This window comes from Grus americana, chromosome 2 (assembly GCF_028858705.1).
Source record: "Grus americana isolate bGruAme1 chromosome 2, bGruAme1.mat, whole genome shotgun sequence".
In the NCBI taxonomy this organism is placed as follows: domain Eukaryota; kingdom Metazoa; phylum Chordata; class Aves; order Gruiformes; family Gruidae; genus Grus; species Grus americana.
In genome coordinates this window covers 79960900-79983112 of record NC_072853.1, presented here as the reverse complement: position 1 = coordinate 79983112, position 22213 = coordinate 79960900, and the positions used below count along the sequence as shown (strand labels likewise).

Below are 22213 nucleotides of genomic sequence, written 5' to 3'. Positions count from 1 at the left end.
TGTAGATGCAGCCTTCAAAAAGAGGTAGTTGGCTTGTTAGCCTGTGTAAAATGATGTATATGGAACAGAAAATTTTGGCAGGTATGGGTTTGGGTTTGATTTCTTCGGTACTATGCGCAGTTTACATAGCTCTCAATAAAGCAGGACTTTTGTGACCCCTGTGACAACATAGGGTAGGGAGTTGCCTCCATTTTTTCCACTCAGGCCTTATAAATGGAGAAATGCATTTTCTGAGTACAACATGGGAGCAGAGAGTAGTGCACATGTGTGGACACAGAAAGAGAAAGCAGAAGCAAAAGGCCGTACTTTCTGGTTTATGGCAGAGGAGTTTTTGGCAGATGAAAAAGATTGTCATAAAATTTTGACCTTTTTGACTTACTTCTTAATTGACTTCTGAGGCAGTGTTGAACACGTTCTGAACTGGCTCGCCTCAGAGACCAAATAACCATTTTCATTTGTGGACAGAAAAGATTCAAGATTTAAGCCTGCCAAAGGTCAGAAAAAAATGGAGTTCTGCTTTGCACAAGAAGAGGAAACCTGTTTGGTGCTAGTAGTTAAGCTCATAGAACAACATAATAGCATAATAGATCTACTGATGTCTTTTGTATTAGATCCATATATCTGTGAGTAGTTCTCGTGGTTTAACCCAGCTGGCAGCTAAAACAACCACACAGCCATTCGCTTACTCCCCCCGAGAGGGCAGGGGGAGAGAGTCAGGGGAAAAAAAGTAAAACTCATGGGTTGAGATAAAGACAGTTTAATATGACAGAAAAGGAAGATTATGATGATGGTGGTGATGATGATGATGATAATAATAACAATAGAATATATAAAATAAGTGATGCACAGCACAATTGCTCACCACCCGCAGACCACCAATGCCCAGCTAGTTCCTGAGCCGCGGTCTAAACCCCCAGCCAGCTTCTCCCATACTGAACATGACATCATACAGTATGGAATATCCCTTTGGCCAGCTGGGGTCAGCTGTCCTGTCTGTGTCCCCTCCCAACTTCTTGTGCACCCACAGCCCCCTTGCTGGTGGGGTGATGTGAGAAGCAGAAAAGGCCTTGACTTAGTGTAAATATTGCCTAGCAACAACCAAAATACCAGTGTGTTACCAACATTATTCTCATCCTAAATCCAAACCACAGCCCTGTACCTGCTACTAGGCAGAAAATTAACACTATCCCTGCCAAAACCAGGACAGTAGTTTTATATGCTTTATAGTCAGAAGCTGGTAGGAGCTTTTTTAATTGCTGTTATTTTTCAACAGTTTAATTTAGGTCTATCAGAAGAGATTTGTCTAATTTTTTTATTTCTGATAATGCATTCAGCTTCCATGTGAGTCATGTTTGTGTGATGTCTATAACCATCTGATCTTATTCCCTAGAAATAAAAAGAGAACACATTAGTTTAATACTATCAATAGCAGCTTTAGGCTGTGCTAGGCGCAGAGGGTGACTAGGAACACTTGACATTCACAGTTGGTCTTCAAAGGTATAAAATACTTCCAAAAAATGAGGATTTAATCATGCAAAATATGTTCTTAACTTACTTGGCTTTTTTTTTTTCTGTAAACAAAGAACACACTCCATTTTAAATGTAGTTATTCTTTGCAAAATGGGAGACTGATAATGAAAATACAAATTAAAAAATAACAATTATGTATGCCAAAATTCAGTGTTTCCCAAATGGAAACATGACAGTTCTTCTGAGTTGGAGCTTGCTGTCTGTGTTGCTGCATGCAGTGCCTCCTCCTGCATGCAAGTTTTCTTCTTGTGGTCACATTCAGAAATGTATCTAATTCCATTCAGAAGCCCAGTTCAGGTACTGTTCTCCTGTGGTTCCACAGTCTGATCTTTTAATGGATAGCAAACTTCTGTTACAGTGAAGTACTGTGTGACTTCTGCCAGTCCTACTACTGCGTACCACCTGCAGCGTTTCACAGAAGTAACATGGTCACCATCAGCAAATCAGGCCATTTGTGGAAAGAAGTGATTTGTATTCTTCATGTAGTTCACATCATGTTTACTTTAGGCCACTGAAGGTTTTGTTGGCAGAGGCTTCTTGTGGAGGTCTAACAAGAGCCAGCAGAAATTTTAATGCCAAAAGAGCTCCAGATCATCCTTAGAAATCCCTAGATGGAAGGCTAGAGGATATTATTCTTCCTCTTTGTGTCCTCCATAGTGCAGAAATGTAATTTAGTTATCCTTGCTGCCCGTCTTGTTCCTGTGTTGTTTCTATCTATTGCTCTTATAAAGCACATCATCTTAATGGCTGATGATAAATTATCTCTTCCAGAGACTACCTGATTTCGATATCTGCAGAGTTTAGCAAGCAATTATAAAATAAAATATGATTAATCTCCTACAAAAGAAGTTGTTTAATCTTGGGGTCATTGAAAAATTTGCAGTAGTAGGTTATCCTTGGTTTTAATCTAAATTTGGGATAGCTTTTACTATTAAAAAAAAAAAAAAAAAACCCCACAAAGACAAGGGCAACTTCTGTATTCTGAGCTTAAATATGTATAAACCCATTCTTGCTCAGTGCATGTCTTTAGATCTGGTTCTCTAGCATCTTCAGTAATTTCTCTCATTAGTAATGGAACTCTAGATTTTGTCCTACTCTCAAACTTGTTCCATGAGTCTGCTAATATTTCATATTTGCAATACGTTTCCTAACTTCCAGAAGACTTTTATGTAAACTCACTGGAAGTTCTATCATCTTTATCTTATATTGCCTACAAATTTTTACCATAAAAGCTATCTATCCCCGAAGAAATTCTTCCCCGTTAAATACTTCCTTACTAAGTTCAGCTATGGAAGAACTACTAATTTCTCTCTGGTTTTCTTCCTGTCCCTCACAGTTGCATAGTTAGCATATTTTAACCATTTTGGAACATGATTCTACCAAACACTTAAGAGAAGATCACATTTGCCACTCTGTAGTCCTAGTTCAATCACATGGGGATCTGTATTATTTGGAGGCACTTCATTAGCGTTATGCAGTAGCTGGAAACCTGGTAGTGTCAGGCGTCCTCTCTGAATTAGACATCGGTGCTACCTGCCCTGACTCTGGGATTTCAATATGATCATTAAAAAAACCCAACCTTTCAGTAATCAAAAAAGAATCATTTACTCTTGGGATGCAGGCCTTGTTTTTTTCTATGTGCTTCAAGTCTTATGTTTTTCTACTACTTCTTGTGGACATTTGTGGTGCTTTGCTATATCTTGGAGTACTGATTTATTATTTCAAATCCTAGCCAACACCTCCATTTTCCTCTTACAATAACGGCAGAATTTTTATCTGGTGTAGAAGCATAAGATAATCAGCATCAAATGAAACTATTTTCTATTCCCAGTTCACTTACTCTTGAAATAAAGTGTTGTTCATCTTTCATTCCAATAGTAATTAGGTCAGAGAGTTAGAAGGGATATCCTTGTATTGTTCCCTTACATAATGGTATCAGCCTAGTTTTTGCATCATTTCTTCAGATACATATCATTTATAGAATTCTTGGATGTAAATGAACTTATTCTACATTTCTGAATGCATTCCACCAATTCCCTTTTTCCAGTACCTAAGAATAGGTTCTCTAGCCCTTTTCTCTAAAGCCCTTTTCTGTCTCTGTAGGTAGAATATGTCTCTTAATGCTGGTAGAGCACAGTATTGCATATAAATTACTTTCCTTTTTTGTAAAACAAGTTTGTTTACAGGGTACTCATTTAAGAATTGCTGCCTCTTATCTAAAGAGATGTGTTTGTTTCCTAACAAGGGAGCTGCTTGTGATTTAGCATATAAAGTATTATCATTTATTTCTTCATTCTAAGTATGCCTTTGCTCCTCCCCTCCCTTTTTAGGGTATGGAATACCTATATTATATTGCAGTCTTGGCATTTTTTCTTGTAATATAAAGGTATTGATATCTTTAATATTTAATATCTCCTAGAAGGTAGATGTTTAAATATTTTACTGGTATTATTTTAGTACTAGTCCTGGATTTGGAGGGAGAATGGGGGCAATGCTTATTACTATTGTTATATTATAGCTACTTGTTACCTTCTGTTTGAGATCTTACTAACAGTTGGCTTTAAAGTCCTTCTTTTCCTACAGAATCTGTTTGATCTGTTTGTAGCTGACAGGATTTGCTTATGTCTTTAGATATTAAATTTTACCTTGGTTTAAGCTCTCCTTTTTCTGCCTGTAATTAAGAAAACATCTTCTTTTTATGATAGCCACAAAGGTCTTTCATCTAGTTCCCAGCGTTTTCACCCACTTGGAAAACAGGATATACCAGTGAGATGCCAAAGAATTTAGTATCACTGGGAACAGGTCCAACCACCTGGTCTTTAACTATCATCCCCTCTTCTTCACTGTCAAATACTGTGGAAGGACGCTGGCAGGTTACCATCAAGAGCTATCCCTGGTTTTATTGTTCTTTCAGTCTAGTTCCGGGATTCCCCCAGCATCCCAAATACAGTTGAACACTCAAAAATTGATGACCACTTTACAAATACCTTTCTGGATCTTTTATTACATCTTTTCCAATCATCCATTCCTTTGCAAAACTGGGCAACCAATACAACCCAGCTTTAGGAGTGGCTAGCAACTACTTAGCATGAGTACACACACCTAAATGAACTAACAAAAAAAAGTAGGCTTTAGGGTAGGAATCAATACTTCATGCTCAAACTAAATGCCCTGAGAGGCAGAAGAAACAGTAAGTGATGACTTTTTGGTATTTGAAATCCTTAATTAGGCAAATACTCACAGTTAGGAGATGGTTCCTCTAGCCGGGATGTGAGGCACCTCAACCTATTAACTCTGTAAATGAATGTTTAAAGGACATTAAAGAAGTTTTGCTGGTGCTTTCTTTCAACTGTTACCCAAATGAGCAAAGCAGGTTGAAGAATGTGTGAAGTGATTAATTACACTAATTAAAAACACTTTATTTACACTTACTCTATAATTTATCATTACTACTTCTGTCAGTTGATCGAAGGTGAGTGAAGTGTTGTTTATAATTGGTATGGGAGCTAATTAAATGTTCATTCGAGCACGTTTTGGTCTATTTCCTTTGTCAATTAGAACTGGCATTGCAATAGATGACTGACCAAATGGAAATGTATAACACAATAGTAGTGTTCCACTTTACTACTTACTTGGAGAAGCAAATGTGCCCCGGGAAGCCAACTGACTTGAAATCTTAAGGAGGGAAAAAAATCCTCTTTTCACTTACATGATATTTTTGCTGGGAACTTCACATGGAAAACTAAGTAACAAACATGCAATTAACTCATGGGGGCTGACTAGGTGTATGTTTCTGTAGTATGTAGTATAATTCTTTTAGCCAATTCAGAAGTAGTTATTGCATAGATTTAGAATCCTGAATTAATCATGCCATTATCTTGTAATAATATAGTACCATATGTAACTTGTCATTATACGGTAATTATTTTATAATTGAACAACTAGCAGATAATGTGTTATTGACTACTTGTTCCACGATAAATTCTGCTCTGTAATGTCATATATTAGTCTTGTTTCATAATTCAGCCTTTTGTTTGTTTGTTTTGAAGATTGACCATACTATTGCTATAGTATCATCTTGAATTGTTGCATACTGTGAAGCTACAATTTGTGAAGCATTTCATGAGATACTGCAGTCTAGGGATTAGGAAATGGGAGTAACTTCTCAGATGTTTGACTGGCGGACACTAGGGATAGGCTGTCATTGATATCCCCACAGGGAACGATTTCTTCAGTTTCTTTTTGTAAGTTCCTCTTTTACAAGAATCCCACATTCATCTGGCTATTTAGTTTTGTGACCCAGCAATGGTACCACAGTATAAGACAGAAAAAATACAAAGTTGTCTGAGTTTGGAATGGAGTTAATCCACAGATTCCTGTGCTTGCTTGTCCTGTAGGTAAAAATACATATCACAAATACTGATTGTACTTAAATCTTATCAGACTTCACATCATGTGTTTGTTTTTAAGTCTTCACTTGTGATCTAGTAATATTGCAAATAGCAAAATTTAATAGGATGTGCTTCTTTGCCCCCCACCTCTAATCAGTGTAAGGGTACTCGAACAGTCTCTCAGCACTTAGAAAACTGCTTAACTTCTGACACTAGTAAGCTCCTTAGAGCCCAAGTTCCTCCTGGGTTTCTTACTCTTCTGCTTGTGACCACTATGGGATATGATGCGGGTGAGCTCTGCTACCTGCGTGACACCAGCCACGGCCCTACCCTCTGGGGGAAGGGAAGAAAACGTGATGACTTGCCAGCTCTGATTCCCAAATTCCCTGGCTTTTCAACTAATGTCGGTGCTGATGCCTACATTTTGTAATCGCTCCAGTTGGCATTGATAACTAGTTATTGAATCAAAATTCAGTACTGTGCTGATGCACTTTGGTCTTTCTTTCTTGCTTTTGTTGTGGGTTGTTTTTTTGTTTGGTTTTTTTTTTTTTTTATAATGTAATCCTTTCTCTGCTTTAATTTGGGCATCACGCTGCATGGGGCTGTGGATCATGGTGGGCAGCTGAGCACCCACCTTCTCTTGGGATTTGCTTCTAAGGGAGTGAGGAAAGGAAAGCCACGTGCTGTATTCTTGGAGTCTGGCAGTGCCAGGGAGTGTTGAATCCCCTCTTGTCACAGGAGAACTAGCAGAAGGAAACATGCTTTTAAAATTTGGAGCAGTGGTGCTGACGTAGTTGGTCTGCTAAACATTTCTAATAATATAGCTACTCTTTTACCAGCATCATATTTGTTAAAAATTTATTTTATTCCGTACATTCAATTGCTACACTTTCTCTGTTAGCACACACTTTAATACACTTAGAATATCTTAAAACCTGATTTGACTCCTACTGAAATCGGCAATGGATTTGAATATAGTAGCCTTAGCCCTTGGCAGTTTCTGATCATACAAAAATGGACATTTTGGACATTTTTTCAATGTGTAACTTGGATTGATCTGATGAAATGTAGGTATAAAGACAGTTGCACAAGTGAATATAAATTTTTATGCTGAGGAACAGGATATCATTTAAAAGCAAAATACACTTTTTTCACACAATAGAAAGGTTCTTTTATCTAGTTTTAAGTATGCTGCAAAGTGTGGTTTGAAAAACAGGAAATCTAAGGGATGAGTCTCTCTAAATAGAGAAATATGGTAAAATAGTTACACTGGTGGCATTTTGTTGTTGTATTACCTTTTTTTTTTTACTTACTGGTCTGTAATATCTTGTCACTTCTTGCATAATAAGTAGAATAATTAGAAGTTTATGTGTATTTGTTCTATACTTGTAACTAATTTTTTGTTGCCTAAGCAAGCACTGGTGGAGCTAGAACTGTACATGCAGGTACTGGGAATTATCCTAGTATTCTGCTGTTCTGAAACAGCCATATAAAGTATTCCTGCATGCAAATACTCACTGTTCAAGAATAATTTAAAAAAAAATACCAAAATGAAAGTTTTAGGTTGTGATCTTTTTTTTTTTTTTTTTGCTTGGTTGTTTCGCTTTTGTTTTTTTTACGCTGAATGAAGGGAGAAGGAAGAGAAGATGGTCTGAAGAGAGCAGAAACAACAGGCAGAAGATTTTATTTCCAAAGAAAATACTGCTCTTGAAAATAAAAGGCCACGTTTTTGTAATTTCAATTATTTCTGCATTTTTGACCCAGCCATGGATGATAATAGTAACCTGGATTCTTTGTGTCACTTTGGTTTCCCATAATCAGCTGTTACTGTGATGTCCTTGAATTAATAATCTCATCGTTTAAGACCACTCGCTTCCTTGGTTTGATTTTTAAATAGCTACACTGCTCCTTATTGCAGCATTGCACATTGTATTGTTACTCAGAAAGAAAAACAGCGGCCCATGAAGAAATACCGCCAGTGCAATACCCTGTCCCTCACAGGTGAGGGGCACAGGAATAGCCCCAGCTGCACCTTGCGGGGCTCATTCTGCAACCTTTGCCTCCCGCTTCCCCCACTCCCCGCCGTGACAGAGGCAGGTAGATGCTGTGGAAGCTCTCCTTCTACTATGGCTTGTGACGGAGTCTGTAATGCACCAGTTTACATTTGTGGCCATATGCAACGCACTAAATGCCATGAATCAGGCTGTTGAGCGTAATGCCAGGCTATGCTTATTTTGTCGAATGCAATATGGCAGGAAGGTAGCACGCGTGGGCTTCACTGCTGCTCTCTTTAGTGATAGGACTCAGGGTAGGGGCGAGCCCTGCGCTGCATCTGCTCCTCTTCCCTGTTTTGCTTGAAGTAAGCGTGCCAGGTACTCTCAGGTGCTCCAAATCTCTTAAACTATTAGGTTTTTGAAAGAGAAAATTAAAAGCCATATAATAGCCAACCTAACTGCCAGTAAGAGGGGTGGGTAATATAAACTAATTAAAAGGGCTTCACAAGAAGCCTGTCTGTACTATTTTAATACAGGAGGAAAGTGGCACTGACTGAATCAGTGAAAATTTGGTACTATCCACTGTGAATAATCCAACACTAACATTCTTTCACAAGGAAATAGATTTTTTTTATGTGGTGGTAGAAAAAAAAAGGGGGAAAACAGGTAGTTATATCTTCACCATATGCTTAAATAGAAACAAAATCATAGAATCATAGAAGGACGGGACCTCAAGGATCATCTGGTCCAACCTTCCTTGGCAAAAGCTCCATCTAGATAAAAGCACCATCCAGACAAGATGGCCCAGCACCCCGTCCAGCCAAATCTTAGAAGTGTCCAATGTTGGGGAATCCACCACTTCCCTGTGGAGATTATTCCAATGGCTGATTGTTCTCATTGGGAAAAGTTTTCCTCGTGTCCAATCAGAATCTCCCCAGGAGTAACCTGCATCCCATTACCCCTTGTCTTTTCCATGTGACTCCTTTTTTACATCTTCTTTGTGGCCACCATTTAAGTACTGAACATGGTGATGAGATCTCCCCTAAGCCTTCTTTTCTCAAGGCTGAACAAACCCAATTATTTCAGCCTTTCCTCCTATGGCAGGCTTCCCAGTCCTTTGATCGTCTTCGTGGCCCTTCTCTGGACTCTCTCCAGCCTGTCCACATCTTTTTTGTATAGCAGGGACCAAAAATGAGCACAGTATTCAGGTGTGGCCTGACAAGCGCTGAGCAGAGTGGGATAATGACTTCTTTATCTCTGCCGGTGATGCCCTTGCTGATGCAACCCAACATCCTGTTGTCTTTGCCACTGCAGCACACTGTTCACTCATATTGAGCTCCTTGTCCACCAGGACCCCCAGGTCCCTTTCCACAGAGCTACTCCCCAGCCAGGTGGATCCCAGCTTGTGCTGCACTCCTGGATGATGTTTCCCCAGGTGCAAGACCTCACACTTGTCCTTGTTGAACTTCCTTGTTGCTCTCCCTTCCAAAGTGTTCCCTTCCCCCCTCAGCTTGGTATCATCCGCAAACTTCATTAGGGTGCACTTGATCCCATCATCCAGATCACACGTCAGTCACTGAGGGGAGCTGCTCCGGTGCTGGCCCGACCTGCAGCGGAGGGGCAGACCTTGGCGCACAGGGGGGTTTCCTGGGGCAGGGAAACGCCAGGGGAGTCGAGAGACCTGCCAGCTCTCTCGGGAGAAGATGATGAGGCCTGGACATTGTCAGAGCAATGGCGGGAGATTTAAAATGTAATACAAATTTTTAAAGCAATACTACAGATCCTCGGTATCTGCTAAACTAAACCTTCTGAAGCTGGAAGTGTTTGTTTTCAAGCTTATTTTACATTGAAGATTGGTAGTTAATTATATAGCATTAAGGGAACAAATAAGACTGAATTGTTCTAGTAGTTAACTAGTGATTTCCAGTGCCTAACTGAAAATAATAGAGAATTTCCAGCTGCCTTAACTCTTCTGAAAACAAGTGAAAAATAGTTGCATGAACACTTCCTTATACTAACACAACAGAGTTTAAATTTTTGCCAGGAAGAAACAGTAGTTTGTTGTCAAGCCATCAGCATATGGAAGTACACAAACAAACCGCTTTCTTCTCTTCTGAGTGAGCTGCGGGCTCTTCAGAAGGTTTGGTTTTGCCTTCAGATTGAAATCCCAAGAATGTTAATGAGAAAAGCAATCCATCTTTTCCCTGTCAGACCAGACAGGACTGCTTGTAGTCCCTAAATCCTGAAAAAGGAACTTGTTTCAAGATCACGCTGACTGATCTCAAATATATCTTGTAGTTTGTACACTTGATTTAGAATTGGTATTTACAGGTGAGCAGCCATCATTCTATTCTACGTTTGCTTGAGAAATGTGGGTTTATTTAAAATTTTAATATCTATCTGGCTGTCTCAAATGAATTTGTAATTACTTTATTGAAATGTATGTATGTTTTAATTGTTCATTACTGCTTGTTAAGGTACAGAATAAAAAATGCTATACAGTAGTTAGTGAACTTAAAACCATGTGCTCCAAAATTTTTACTAAGAATTTTTTTTTCTTTGGTTTGGGTAAGTTTCTTCAAGCGCATGGAAGTGTTTAGGCTAAATGGTGCAGGGAACCCATGTATGTGATTCTAGCTGGCTATGTAAATCCCCTAGCGAGCCATAGTAATATGAAAGGAACACTTGAAAGCCAGATGCAATGAAAATTTAAACATATTGAGTTCATAGCATGTGATAGTTTAATCATTATTTAAGCTTTAGAAATGTCACAGCATAATTACTTTCAGAATGAGTGCAAACACTTTCATGCACAAAAATTGCTTTCTTGCTGCAACTTTTGCCCCTCCTGGGAAAGTTATGCTTTTGTGAATTTTCTGAATTTAATCATGTCACTTGATCACATGCAAATTTTTAGTGAAAATTCAAAATCCAAAAGATTAAAATAAAGTCTACAGATATATTTTTAAATTAAGCCTGTATTTTTTTTATGTTCTTTAAAAAAATCTGTGAAAATATTTCTTTCATTCAGGAACAAAATTTGCAACAAAACCAGTTAAATGGAAAATGGTTAGTAAACCCTATTTGCAGAGTCAGGGAACGGAAAGCTATGAAATGTTGGATTTATAAGCACCCATGCAGAATTAAATTCAGCTCTCCTATGCATGTGATACATTTTTAATAACCTCACAGCACACGTGGAGCCCTGCCCCTTCTGTACATGTAAGGAAAATACAAGGACCAGAACTCACTTTCTAAATTTGTCCTATATCTGGAATATACTGATGAATGCAATTGACTTTACAGTATAAATTGCGTTGATATGTAAAATAGCGTCATAATCCCAGTCTACACTTAGATGCAAACACTTCCACTTTACGTAGCCTACTACGATTTGTTTATAATATGAGTGGTTCAGGTTGGATTTTGGAAAATATCAGTTATAATGGTTCTGCCATTTCTGAGAAACAGACTAGGGGAAAAAATACTCTGTGTTAATTTGGGGGTGGGGTTTTTGCACGTTTTCTAAGTGGATATCTTTTTGGAGCAGCTGTACATTCTCGTAGCAAAGACTTAAAGGTCATAAAATTTGGCCTTTGTATCAGGAATGTACTGGGAGTTATTTCTGGTAAAATTCATTGGAATTTTGCCATTATGAGTCTTTTTAAAACTGAACTTTTCACATGTTCTGTAGGAGCAAAATCAACTTAATCATTTTACATCCCTTAAGGTTTGTGTCACCTGCTATGCTCTCATGAGCTTGTTAGTGCTGACCAGAAGATGAACCTATCATCCCCGTGGAGCCGCTGAATATACTATAGACGATAGCTGTTGGGTTGAAGGTAGACTTCTTTGTAACTCATGCAGTGACCAAGGCATAACCCTCTTCTTTTCTCTCCTGTTGTATTTCACTTGCTGGGCCCGGACACCATGGAAGAGTAAGCTAGTTTACTGAAAATTAGAAGAGACTAAAATCAGTGAAGGCATGGGGAAAGATTAGGTGGGTATTCTTTAATGTAGCTCTTCGTGTACGGAGACAGAATGAGTTCACCATTAAAAGCGGTTGTGGGAGGTCATGTCTAAACCACACGACAGCATGGCGTAGGAAGAGCCTTTCCCTGTCCGATAAATGCTCTCGGGGCAAAAACTGGGGAATTTGCTATGGGTAAGTGTTAAGCTAAATGAGTTGTACGTTAACCTAATGAATATTAGAACATATTTTAGTTTCACAGAACAACTGAATAACGGTGAGAAATGACACTGTTCACGCTCCCGACATGCCCTTCAGTCTGGCAGCCCCGATTTAGGCTCGCTGCCTGCATTTGGCTCTCCTGCCACGCAGTGCTGTGATGGGGAAGATAAGATAGGCTGACGAAACAGTCATCAAAGATTCACTGAGATGAGGGCGAGTCCTACATGATGAGAGGAGCTATTAATATTTTACAGGCTGCCATCCATCCCTACAGGCACCAAAGTATTACATCACCGTGTGTACAGGACAGAGTGGCAGTAATCAATAGATCTAATGTGCTGGGGGCCCAGGGAGGGACAAGTTAGCATTTCCCATGCGGAACGACTGGATATAATTAAGTGAAACAAACAAGGCTTATCCTTAGAAAAAAAGAAAACTCATCAACTATTCTGAGCTGGAAACCAAGACTTCTTTATCAACTAGTACAGTTGGGTTTGTTTAGGCTTAGAATTTCTTCACCAGTCAAAACCATACGTTTTTTGCAAAGAAAGCAACGTGGTCTGTAGCTTGAACGCAATAATAATGATGACTGAGTGGTAAAGAAACAATTGTATGTGATTTTTATTACTGAAAAGCCAAACTGTGAAAAGCTGAAGCCACATACGTCTGATAATTTCGAGGCTCGCTGGACAGATAATAGAGGTATGCCCTTCCCCTGAGACTTTCTGACTGCTCTCAAATCCTGTCCCCGCAGGGCCCAGCCTCCTCTCCCAGAGCGCGCTCCAGCTCAATTCCAAACCTGAAGGGTCCTTCCAGTACTCGGCCAGCTACCACAGCAACCAGACCCTCGCCCTGGGTGAAACAGCGGCCGCCCAGCTCCCGGCTCGCAGCGGTCAGGCCAGAGGTGCCATCCAGAGCTACAGCCAGGTACGTGTGCTGAGCATCGCGGGTCTCTCGCACCTGAAATCGTGTGGGGTAGCTCCCAGCAGACAGAGCTGTTCGGTGCCCGCCGGCGGATGAACGTCTGCCTTTACCTTCCGTCTCGTTCAATTGCATCTGCAGCGAGGTGGAATTACTGCCTTGATTTGCCTAACTCTAAAGTGGGTTGACTTGCATAGTAATAAAATAATCCTGATTAAAAAGGAGATTAGCATGCCAGTTTTACTTACTCGCACATATATTTTGGTGATAGCGTGTTTAGGCATTTAAGATTAAAAATTTCTGTGAATGTGCTGATTAGGAGCCCTAAGGTCTAGGACCTCCCTGCATTGGTATCAGGATATTATTGAAAGCACTAAGTGCCAGCAAATAAAACTAAAGCCAGGCTGACACAGGATGTGAAACCTGCTTGGGATACCATGCATCGCCTGGTGCCGTGGCCTAGTCCCAAGTGTAAGAATCATTTTTTGCCTTTCCCCCCCCCCCATATTGTAAGACAAGCGACTTATCAGACAGCCACCTATACTTTTCAAACATTTTGAAAGATTGTTTCAGATACTCATGAAAACTTTATCAATCTCTCCTCCTGTCTAAACGATCCCTCCCAGCTCTGAAACGTAACCCTCTCACCTTCTGTGCTTTTCACTGCAACATCAAAGCCTCTCACTGGGAAGTTAAGCTTCAGTTTAGACAAAAATTTCTGGAGGCATTCATGCTTATGTACATAAACAAAGTCTGACTGGGTTTCGTTGGTCAGCTCAGGTTATTTTCTCTGTTTAGATGTTAACTGCCCCAGCAAGGCAGACCATCTCAGTTTGACACTCGGACACTTTACAATTCAGGATTCTGTAGAAGTGAGTAGTATTTGAATTTCAAAGCCTTAAATTGCTAAGAGATTTCAAATATTATATAGTCATTGCACAGCTTGTGGGATACTGAGAGACATACAATATTCTATTCTCTCAATTTGCTCAGAAAAGCTCCCTGTCCTCTAAGACTGAAAAATTAAATAAAGCACAGTTAAATTTAATTTCAAATTGGGTAGGTACTTTTTTTTTTCTTTTATAAAGGGTTTAAAATAAGCTTGCATAGTAGTAAGGCCTCGGGGTTTTTCTGTGCTTACCAAAGAGGACCTCCCTGATGTTCTTTGGGATTGGAGCCAGCAGGAGAGCAGGATTCCAGGTGGAAAGAAAAAGGAGGCTATAATATCCAGTTGTAGCCTGGGCAGATGTCATCAGGAGTTGTGCTTTGTGCAAAGCATCGTACCCTGGGGGTTAGCGTGAAAGGGTGTGATGCATTCTTAAAGGAGGCTAGAAAAAGTAAAAAGATGATGGAAAAGGAACAGGTTATGAGAGCAACAGAGCAACAGAAAAGCTCCCTCTCTTCTAAGACTGAAAAATTAAATAAAGGAAGGAAAAAGAATCTTAAAAAAAGGCAGGAAGGGAAAGTGTGCAATTGTCTAGAAGCAGTGATATTCTTAATATAAATTTTATCATACTCATTGACAGAAAAGGATGAATTTATGGAGAGCAGAAAAAATAATCATCTAGACTTCTTTCATTGAAATTACACTGAACAGCCATTGCTTAGATCTGAAAAGCTCTCATGAACCATCTACTTCACAGAGAACTGGTTACTTTCTGAAAGATAACTAATAAGTTAGTTAAGACAACCTTTCCTATCCTTTTTTTTCTTGGTAGGAGATGGCAGAAAATAGGCTTTCTTCCTGTGTTCCACCAGATTGTATGATAGATGTTCCTGCAGGAAAATAATTCACAGAACATAATAATTTTTCACACCATCATCCTGCAAAGGATGCTTGACGACTTCAGGTCAATTAAAATATATCTTGAAAATATTAACAAACTGCCATATAAACTATGAATTAATACCATAAAAAGCATATAAAGGAGGTTTTAAAAGTGGTAAACAAGAAAGAGAAGAGTCAAAAGTTAAAATTAAAAGTTCTGAATATGACCATTACTGATCCCACAATTAAGGAGGAAAAAAGTCAATCCTTGGAATTGTTTTGCTATCCCTATTATAATTAAAATAAGCCTCAGGAGTCAAAACTGCTTAGATTGTGATAATTTCCTTTGGTATTTGTGTGCAAGGAATATAGCTATCTCTGAACATGAATGATAGCCCAAATGCGTGGAAAAAATATGTAAATAGTCCCAAGGCCAGCTGTGACAGCAAGAACAATTTCTGAAAATGCAATTGTATAAAAAAGAGAAACTAATTAGTCTTGGGACTTCCTGTATAGTGCTGCAAAGTGCAATCTAACATTTTTGTCAATTTGGAGGACTTCATTATAGATCATAGAGGTTTTTTTCACTGCTTTGAGTACTTTAGAACACAAAACTTTTTTCTTCTAAATGCTACTGGAATAGGATTTCTTAGCAACCACTGCTCCTCTGGCAGGGAATTACAGTTTTCCCGCTGAAAAGAGCTTTTCAGACTTGGTGTCCAGATCCTGATATATCCTGTATTAACTGATTCAGGTTATTTGTGAAGAGTCAGAGCTCTTATAACAAAAAGTAGCAGATGAGGTACTCAAAAGTGAATCTTCTATTTGGACAATGTAATTTGTGAAAAACTGGTTGATTGGGTTTACTCTCATCTTGAGAATGGTCAGCTTACATTGTAGATATCATAGGAATATAAAGCATAGAATGTACTACAAATAGTGGTTTTCCACATGCTCTGCCATGTATTTGCAGGGGGAGGGGAAAGGAAGTGAAACTAGTTCACATTTCTGGATGAGGACTTTTTTAGCTTCTGGTGATGCTGTGGTCTTTTCAGAGGCTGAGACAGCAACAGAGGTAAATCCCGACTGCGTATTATCCTATGCTCCTGAAGCTTCTGGGCTGAACAGGCTGGCATAGATTTTGAAAACCCTTTAAAACAAAAAGTAGATGGAAAACAAAGGTAATAATTAAAAAAAAAAAAGCCTTGAAAAATCATTTAACAGCTAATTTTCTAACTTGTCTCCTTTTTCCTACAAACAAGTCATAAGTTTGGCATTCATCAGACCAGCACACCTCACTAGCCCTGTTTAGAATATTAGCAAATGAGTACAAGAATGTGCTCAGATGTCAAGCAAAAACCGTATACTGGCCTTCTTCAGTTACTCATGGCTCTTCCTGCCATCAGTCATCTGTGCCACAAGGTGGTAGGCTGCTTGATAATCTACCCAGACAAAATCCAAAGTAAGGACTTCCCATCTGGTAGGATGTGGCAGATGATGATGTGTTTAAAACTGGATTCCAAATATGAACATGAGAATTTTTCTGTCATTAAAAGAAGCAGATGAAATCTTAAAACCGATTACTCTTACTATGACACTCGCAGAAAACAATTCACTAGTATAGCTTATGGGAATGAAGAATTGATCTGCATAATGCTGGTTTGATCCTACCATGGGTGATGACTGCAGCTTTCATTGCTGCTTTAAAACCAGAGACTGACCGTCTCTGGAACTCTGAGAGGATCTCACACAATTCTGTCCGTGGATGTAGAAGACTATGATGGTATTACCTACCTTCATCTTTACGTATGACCTTTGAGATTAGGATCAGGTAGGCTGACAAGTTTTACCACTAGTGTTGGGGTGTATTTTGCAAACACAGTATAGCCATGACCTTTGTGATAAAATCAGGAGAAACAGTTGGAATAAGCCACATTGGAAAGATCCAGAGGTATAATCTGGCATCTGTTATCACATAAGTGCATTTGAACATAGGTAACATCTTTCTAGTTAGGTCAGGAACATACAAATGACAGCAAAGCAGTCCTGCAGAAGAAAGACCCTTCCACAGGTGCTGCCCGAGGACTGAAATCTGCATCCCAAAGACCAGAGAAGGTTAAGCATTTTCCATACCCTCTTCTTGCCCTTTGTGTGATAGAGGCATTGGACTAGAGCAGTGTGATACCTTGAGTGAAGGTTCTTTGGGCTGACAGAAAAAAAATAGCCCCCAGTAGACTGGCAAGTCTTGCAGTCACTGAAAGAGCACAGAGCGTCACTGAGATTGTGAAACAGAGCTGGGCCCTTAATAGACCACCCGTGTCTCTTGAAAACCCTCGTAAGGATGATCACGTTTGCCGCCTATAAATACAAGTTCATCCAGACCTAAGATGGGCATGCAGACTTACTCAAATGTAACATAACATTTCAGTTTCTTCTGTTATCTGTCAGAGAAATATACAGGACATTGAGCACAAACTGTCATTTCTTAAGGGTAACTGGTACCATGATTCAAATTTTCCAGCATTTTCCTGGAAATTCTATCATTATCTCATTACCAAGAAATGACTATGAAGCCTTTTCTGTTCTTAGTTCTGTTTCTAAGACTCAGCAGTTGCATTGACAGAAGTTCTGTTTCTTAGCACCTGTGAATTATGAAGCATAGATGCACAAAACCTACCAGGTTTTGGTTTTGTGTTTTGGCATGCCTAAGAAGAAAATAGTTTGAAAGGATTTTACATGATATACCAAACAGATCTGCTGCATCTGCTAACACATTCATAATGGTCATCTTGTCCTCTGAGACTTTTGCTATTCAAGTTTTGCTGGTCTTACACATCCTTTTTCGCCTCTGGAAGCAATCTCCAATAATCAACATGCTGATGTTTCAGTAATTAGCAGCTGACGCCAAAGTTTTGCTTAAGCTGTCTAGCCATCTAGGATTTTGTAATTCCTTGTCCATGAAAAATTTTCAGCAGAATAAATAATTCGACACAGTTATTTGCCCTTCTCAATTCCACTTCATAAACCAGAAATCTTGTATTGCAGTCTTTCATTTAATCTTTTTTGGTTAAAGTTCTGATTTAATTATAAAGAAGAAAAAAAAAAAAAAAGCTGATGTCCTGAAAGTTAGTGCATTAAATGCATGAATTACAGTGGGCAAACAACAGTTAGACTGTTCTCTAGTCTACTATAACCTAACTGGACACCGTTAGTAATTTTCTCTATAGAGCTCTGCAGATCTCGTTTTGTCCATATCAGTAGAGAATGATCTTTCTAGTAAGATTAAATGGGAAAGAAAGTATTTTCATAGCTGTATTGATGTTCTCCTTTTTTCCCACATATTTCTGCTGTTAAAAAGGCTATATCAGAATCCATGTATTGAATCCAAATAAGTAAATCAGGCTCCTTTTCTTTGGGATACCAAAAAAAAGTAAATATCTGAGTCTTAGAATAGATATTGATAGGGCTATAGTAGGAAAGTCCTTGATTTTTGTTCACATCTATGAAGTAGATTGATGGAGGAGGACATAACAACTGGGAAGCACATTTGCTCTCAATTTATTAGTTTAAACACAGTTTCATTACCGGGTTGACAACAATCATGGATAAATGGAAAAATAAGGGAAAAATACCATTGTAGTTCATGATTCCATATGAAGTCACATTGCAGGATGAACAATGGCATGTCTGTGCAGTTGTCTTAAGCAACAGACAGGGAGAAACACAGGGAGAAACTAAACCACATTTTGCCTCTGAAAACATGAGTGGAGAATGGGACTGTACGCTTGGCCCTTTGAAAAAACATAAGAACCTCACAGTAAATTGAAGACAGGTCTGAGATTAGTCACATCCTAGAAAATACTGCATGCTAATGTTTTCATTGCAATCTGTTCATCCAAAAGTTCTCTCCTTCACACAGAGCAAACGCTTAGTTTTTTAGGAAGTGCTATACACTGCGTTTTTAATTAAGCATTTAATCCTAGTGTCCCACCACTACACCTTCTTCCCTGTAACAGACAATCATGAAGTGGGATTTTTGTTGTTGTTGTTTTGAATTAGTACTTGCAGAATGCCTGCAGCTTTATAGAGATTTATTAGGAATATGGGATAATAGTGGTTTACTTGAAATCAATTACTCTAAATCCTTGACACATCAAGCAGTGTAGAAGTAGATTAGGGAAAGAAATTTTGTATACATGATGACAGTGCTTGCCTAAAATCCTTATGATCAATGGCAAACTAAGTTGCCAGTGCGTTAGCAGTGTGTTGCAGAAGACAGTGGTAACATTGCAGAAGACTGTATTTTGGAACAACGTTGAATATTATAAAATACATTATTATGCCACTTAACAGTCCAAAAGGTAAAATTTATTACCAATATCAACTGATAACGTAGCTGGTTCAAACGACCTTTCGTCATGTGCAAAACTTGCTCTGTCCATGTTGTCTTAAATCTTGCCAGCCTGCTTCTGTTTTATAAAAGTTGTTACCATACAGTTTAAACCTGGAAAATGAAAACTGTACTCCTGTCAAATACATTATTGGACAGTCAGTTGCAGATTAGCCTTTCTTTCCAGTTTAAAGCAGAGACGGTAAGTAGCTCAGCATGAAAGTAGCTTTTAAAAATTCGTTGATGTGCCCTGGGTCTGCCTTCCTGCGTTTTGTTAGGAGTCTTTCAAATGAGCTTGTTGGCCATTTATGAAAATTTCGAGGCTCCTGCCTGAGGCTGTGGTGTTTGTAAGTCATGGCCACAATCAGAACAGTCCAACTCAACAGCGAGCAGGCTACTTAGACCTGTGATCCCCTTGCCCACCCGGGACTTACCATACAGAACAGCTGGAGGGAACAGTTTACATTCACCTTCAGGGTGCAAAACCTCCCGAAGCCAGTGAGGTTTGGGTCTGGCAGTGCTCCCTTGAGACGCCTGAATGCTGCGAGTGCTGGTAGCTTCCATGCTACTAACAACTAGCAGCAAAGCACCAAGAGCAGCTCCTCCAAACCCTTGCTTCTTGTCCCTGTCTAGGAAAATACATATTCTTCCCCCAGATGCAAAGCATTTAAGGTGAGGGGCAGGGCTCCAAAAGTAAACAAAAAAGGACAGAAAAATTTCCAGTGGGCGTCCATAGGAAGAAGTACACATTTCTGGCATTTTGAACCTCATTTATGCTTTGCTCCAATTAGTTGTTTTATCTTGTCCTCAGTTCCTTTATTGGGTATCCTAGTGAAAATAAATCAAGTTTCATACCAGGAACACAGTGCTTTACTTGCTTTTTTCCTATAGGATGCTGCTAAAAAACCACATTGCTATTGAAATGTGAAACAAAGCTGCTGTCGGCACTCGCCACACCTCTTTGAACTGAGTCGCTAAATTCATTATTCACATTTTAAAGGCTTTTCTCGCTAAGGAAATCAGTAGCCAAGAGGTGTGCTTGGGCAAAGCACTGGTCAGACCGATTGAAACTGCGCTGTCAACTCCCGGGAGCTGGAGTGCTCTCTGAGGTTTCAAGTAAATCCCCTGCATAACCAGGGAAAAAAAAAAATATCTGAAACAAGAGTGTGTCTTCCAACAAAACGCTGAGCTCTCGCTCACTGCGGGGCGCAGTTATTAGAGGATTTTAATGTTCACAGATGATCTCTTGAGCCTAAGATCCCCGATAAAAAAGGGGCAGCCTCCTGCGCGTAAGGGCGAGCTCCATCCTTTGCGGCTCCAGAAGCGGCTCAGGCACAACACTGAAATTTCTAATAGGCAGCATCTGCCCAGGATTTTCGCTCGCCCCCCCCCGCCCCCGTTACCGGGCTGAAGGGGAACTTCGCGCTGCCCTGCCCGCGGCTGGCGGGCCCCGAGGCCGGCGGGGCAGAGGCGGCCGGCGGCGCTGGGCGGTGCGGTGCGGTCCCCCCATCCCCATGCAGATTCCCCGCTGGATGCGGCCCGGGGGAGGGCGCAGTCCCGGCAGCTCCTCCCGTGCCCTCCTGCCCCTTTGTGCCGCGTAAATAAATACGAGGCGAACGCCTGCCGTGCAGCCGTGCCGGGGCTCGGCGTGAACCGACCCGGGCTTCCCCTGCGGCGTGGGTGATGCTTTTCCCCTCCGCTTCTTCACGAGAGGACGGGGCTGAGGCGAGCGCCGCGATTCTATCGCCGGAGGGGCCGGTCGCGCCCTGTCGCGCCGGCGGCGGCAACAGCAACAGCAGCAAAACCCGGGGGCGGTGTCAGTTCGGCGCGGTGCCTCTCCTCGTACGGACAGCGATCTCTTTTCGATGCGGAAAGTTACCCGGTTAAAGCCCTTTCCGTGGCTTCAGCTGCTCTTTTCTAATGTACGCAGAATAAAAGTTTGGGGGTGGTGGGCTATTTAATCATTTATTTATTTAAACTCGGGCTAACCTATGCCTGGTTTAAGGGTAGGTCTGTGAGCGCGTTACGGAGCAGGAGACTCCGGAGCGGTTCGCCCTTACAGCCGGGTGCCGACTTCATCCGTGACGCGGAGTTTTTACGCCGCTCAGCCCGAGCCGGCAGCCGGTTTTTCCCTCAAAGGCTGAAAATGCTTTAGCAGATTAACGACTCCTTTAATCCCGAGGGCGCTGGGTGCCGGCCTGCTTTCAGGTCAAAGGGGGCTGCGTGCGGCTTGGGGAGGGGTGCCCTCCGGTGAGCGAGCCCCCTCGCCCCGCCCCGAGCAGGGCCGGGGGAGCCGGGCGCCCCCCGCCGCCCCCGCTGACACCTCTGCCTTTCCTTCCCGCAGCAGGGCCCGGGGGGCCGCGGCGCCCACCCGGGCGGCCCGGAGCCGCCACCGCCGCCGCCCGCCGCCCCGCAGCCGCGGGAGCCCTTCGCGCCCAGCCACGGCAGCGCCTTCCACCTGCCCGAGCCCCAGCACGCCGCCGCGCTCTACTACGCCAGCTCCACGCTGCCGGCGCAGCGGGTGAGCTCCCCGCTGCCCGCCCAGCCCGGCGGCTCCCCCACCAAGCTGCCGCGGGCCGGCTCCGCCGCCGAGGGCGCCGCCTACGCCACCGCGCAGCGCCTCTCCTCCCCGAAGCAGTCCCCCAGCCGCCTGGCCAAGTCCTACAGCACCAGCTCGCCCATCAACATCGTCGTCTCCTCGGCGGGACTGTCGCCGTCCCCCATCCGAGTGACCTCCCCGCCCACCGTCCAGTCTAACATTTCCTCCTCTCCTATCCACCAGTTAAGCTCCACCATCGGCACTTACGCCACCCTGTCGCCTACCAAGCGGCTGGTTCACGCTGCCGATCAGTACAGCAAGCACTCCCAGGAGCTGTACGCCACCGCCACCCTGCAGAGACCCGGCTCCCTCGCAGGTAAATCGCGGCCGGCAGCGCCTCGGGTCCGCGGCTGCGGAGGAGGGGGAAGGGGGGTGGGGTGGGGGAATGCTCGGTGCCGCCGCGCCCGCGGAGGGAAGGGGGGGCGAGG

The 22213-nt window shown here is 41.6% G+C and overlaps 1 protein-coding gene and 1 long non-coding RNA gene across 7 annotated transcripts in view; one reads left to right on the top strand and one right to left on the bottom strand.

The window, feature by feature from the left end:
- CTNND2 (catenin delta 2) overlaps positions 1-22213 on the top strand; it is a 691690-nt gene that overhangs the window by 375398 nt on the left and 294079 nt on the right. For 4 of the 6 annotated variants that reach the window (XM_054816773.1, XM_054816771.1, XM_054816774.1 and 1 more), the window contains 2 exons: positions 12862-13034; positions 21531-22101. In XM_054816773.1, the coding sequence (XP_054672748.1) occupies positions 12862-13034; positions 21531-22101 (744 nt within the window). Of the gene's footprint in view, positions 1-12861; positions 13035-20144; positions 21109-21530; positions 22102-22213 lie in introns of those variants that run through there. The other 2 variants (XM_054816775.1, XM_054816776.1) reach the window with 2 other exon arrangements.
- On the bottom strand, positions 10873-22143 carry LOC129202981 (uncharacterized). The gene is made up of 3 exons (XR_008575883.1): positions 22010-22143; positions 14170-14356; positions 10873-11866 (listed from the first exon to the last, which is right to left on the bottom strand). It is a non-coding gene; the product is annotated as an uncharacterized LOC129202981 (long non-coding RNA).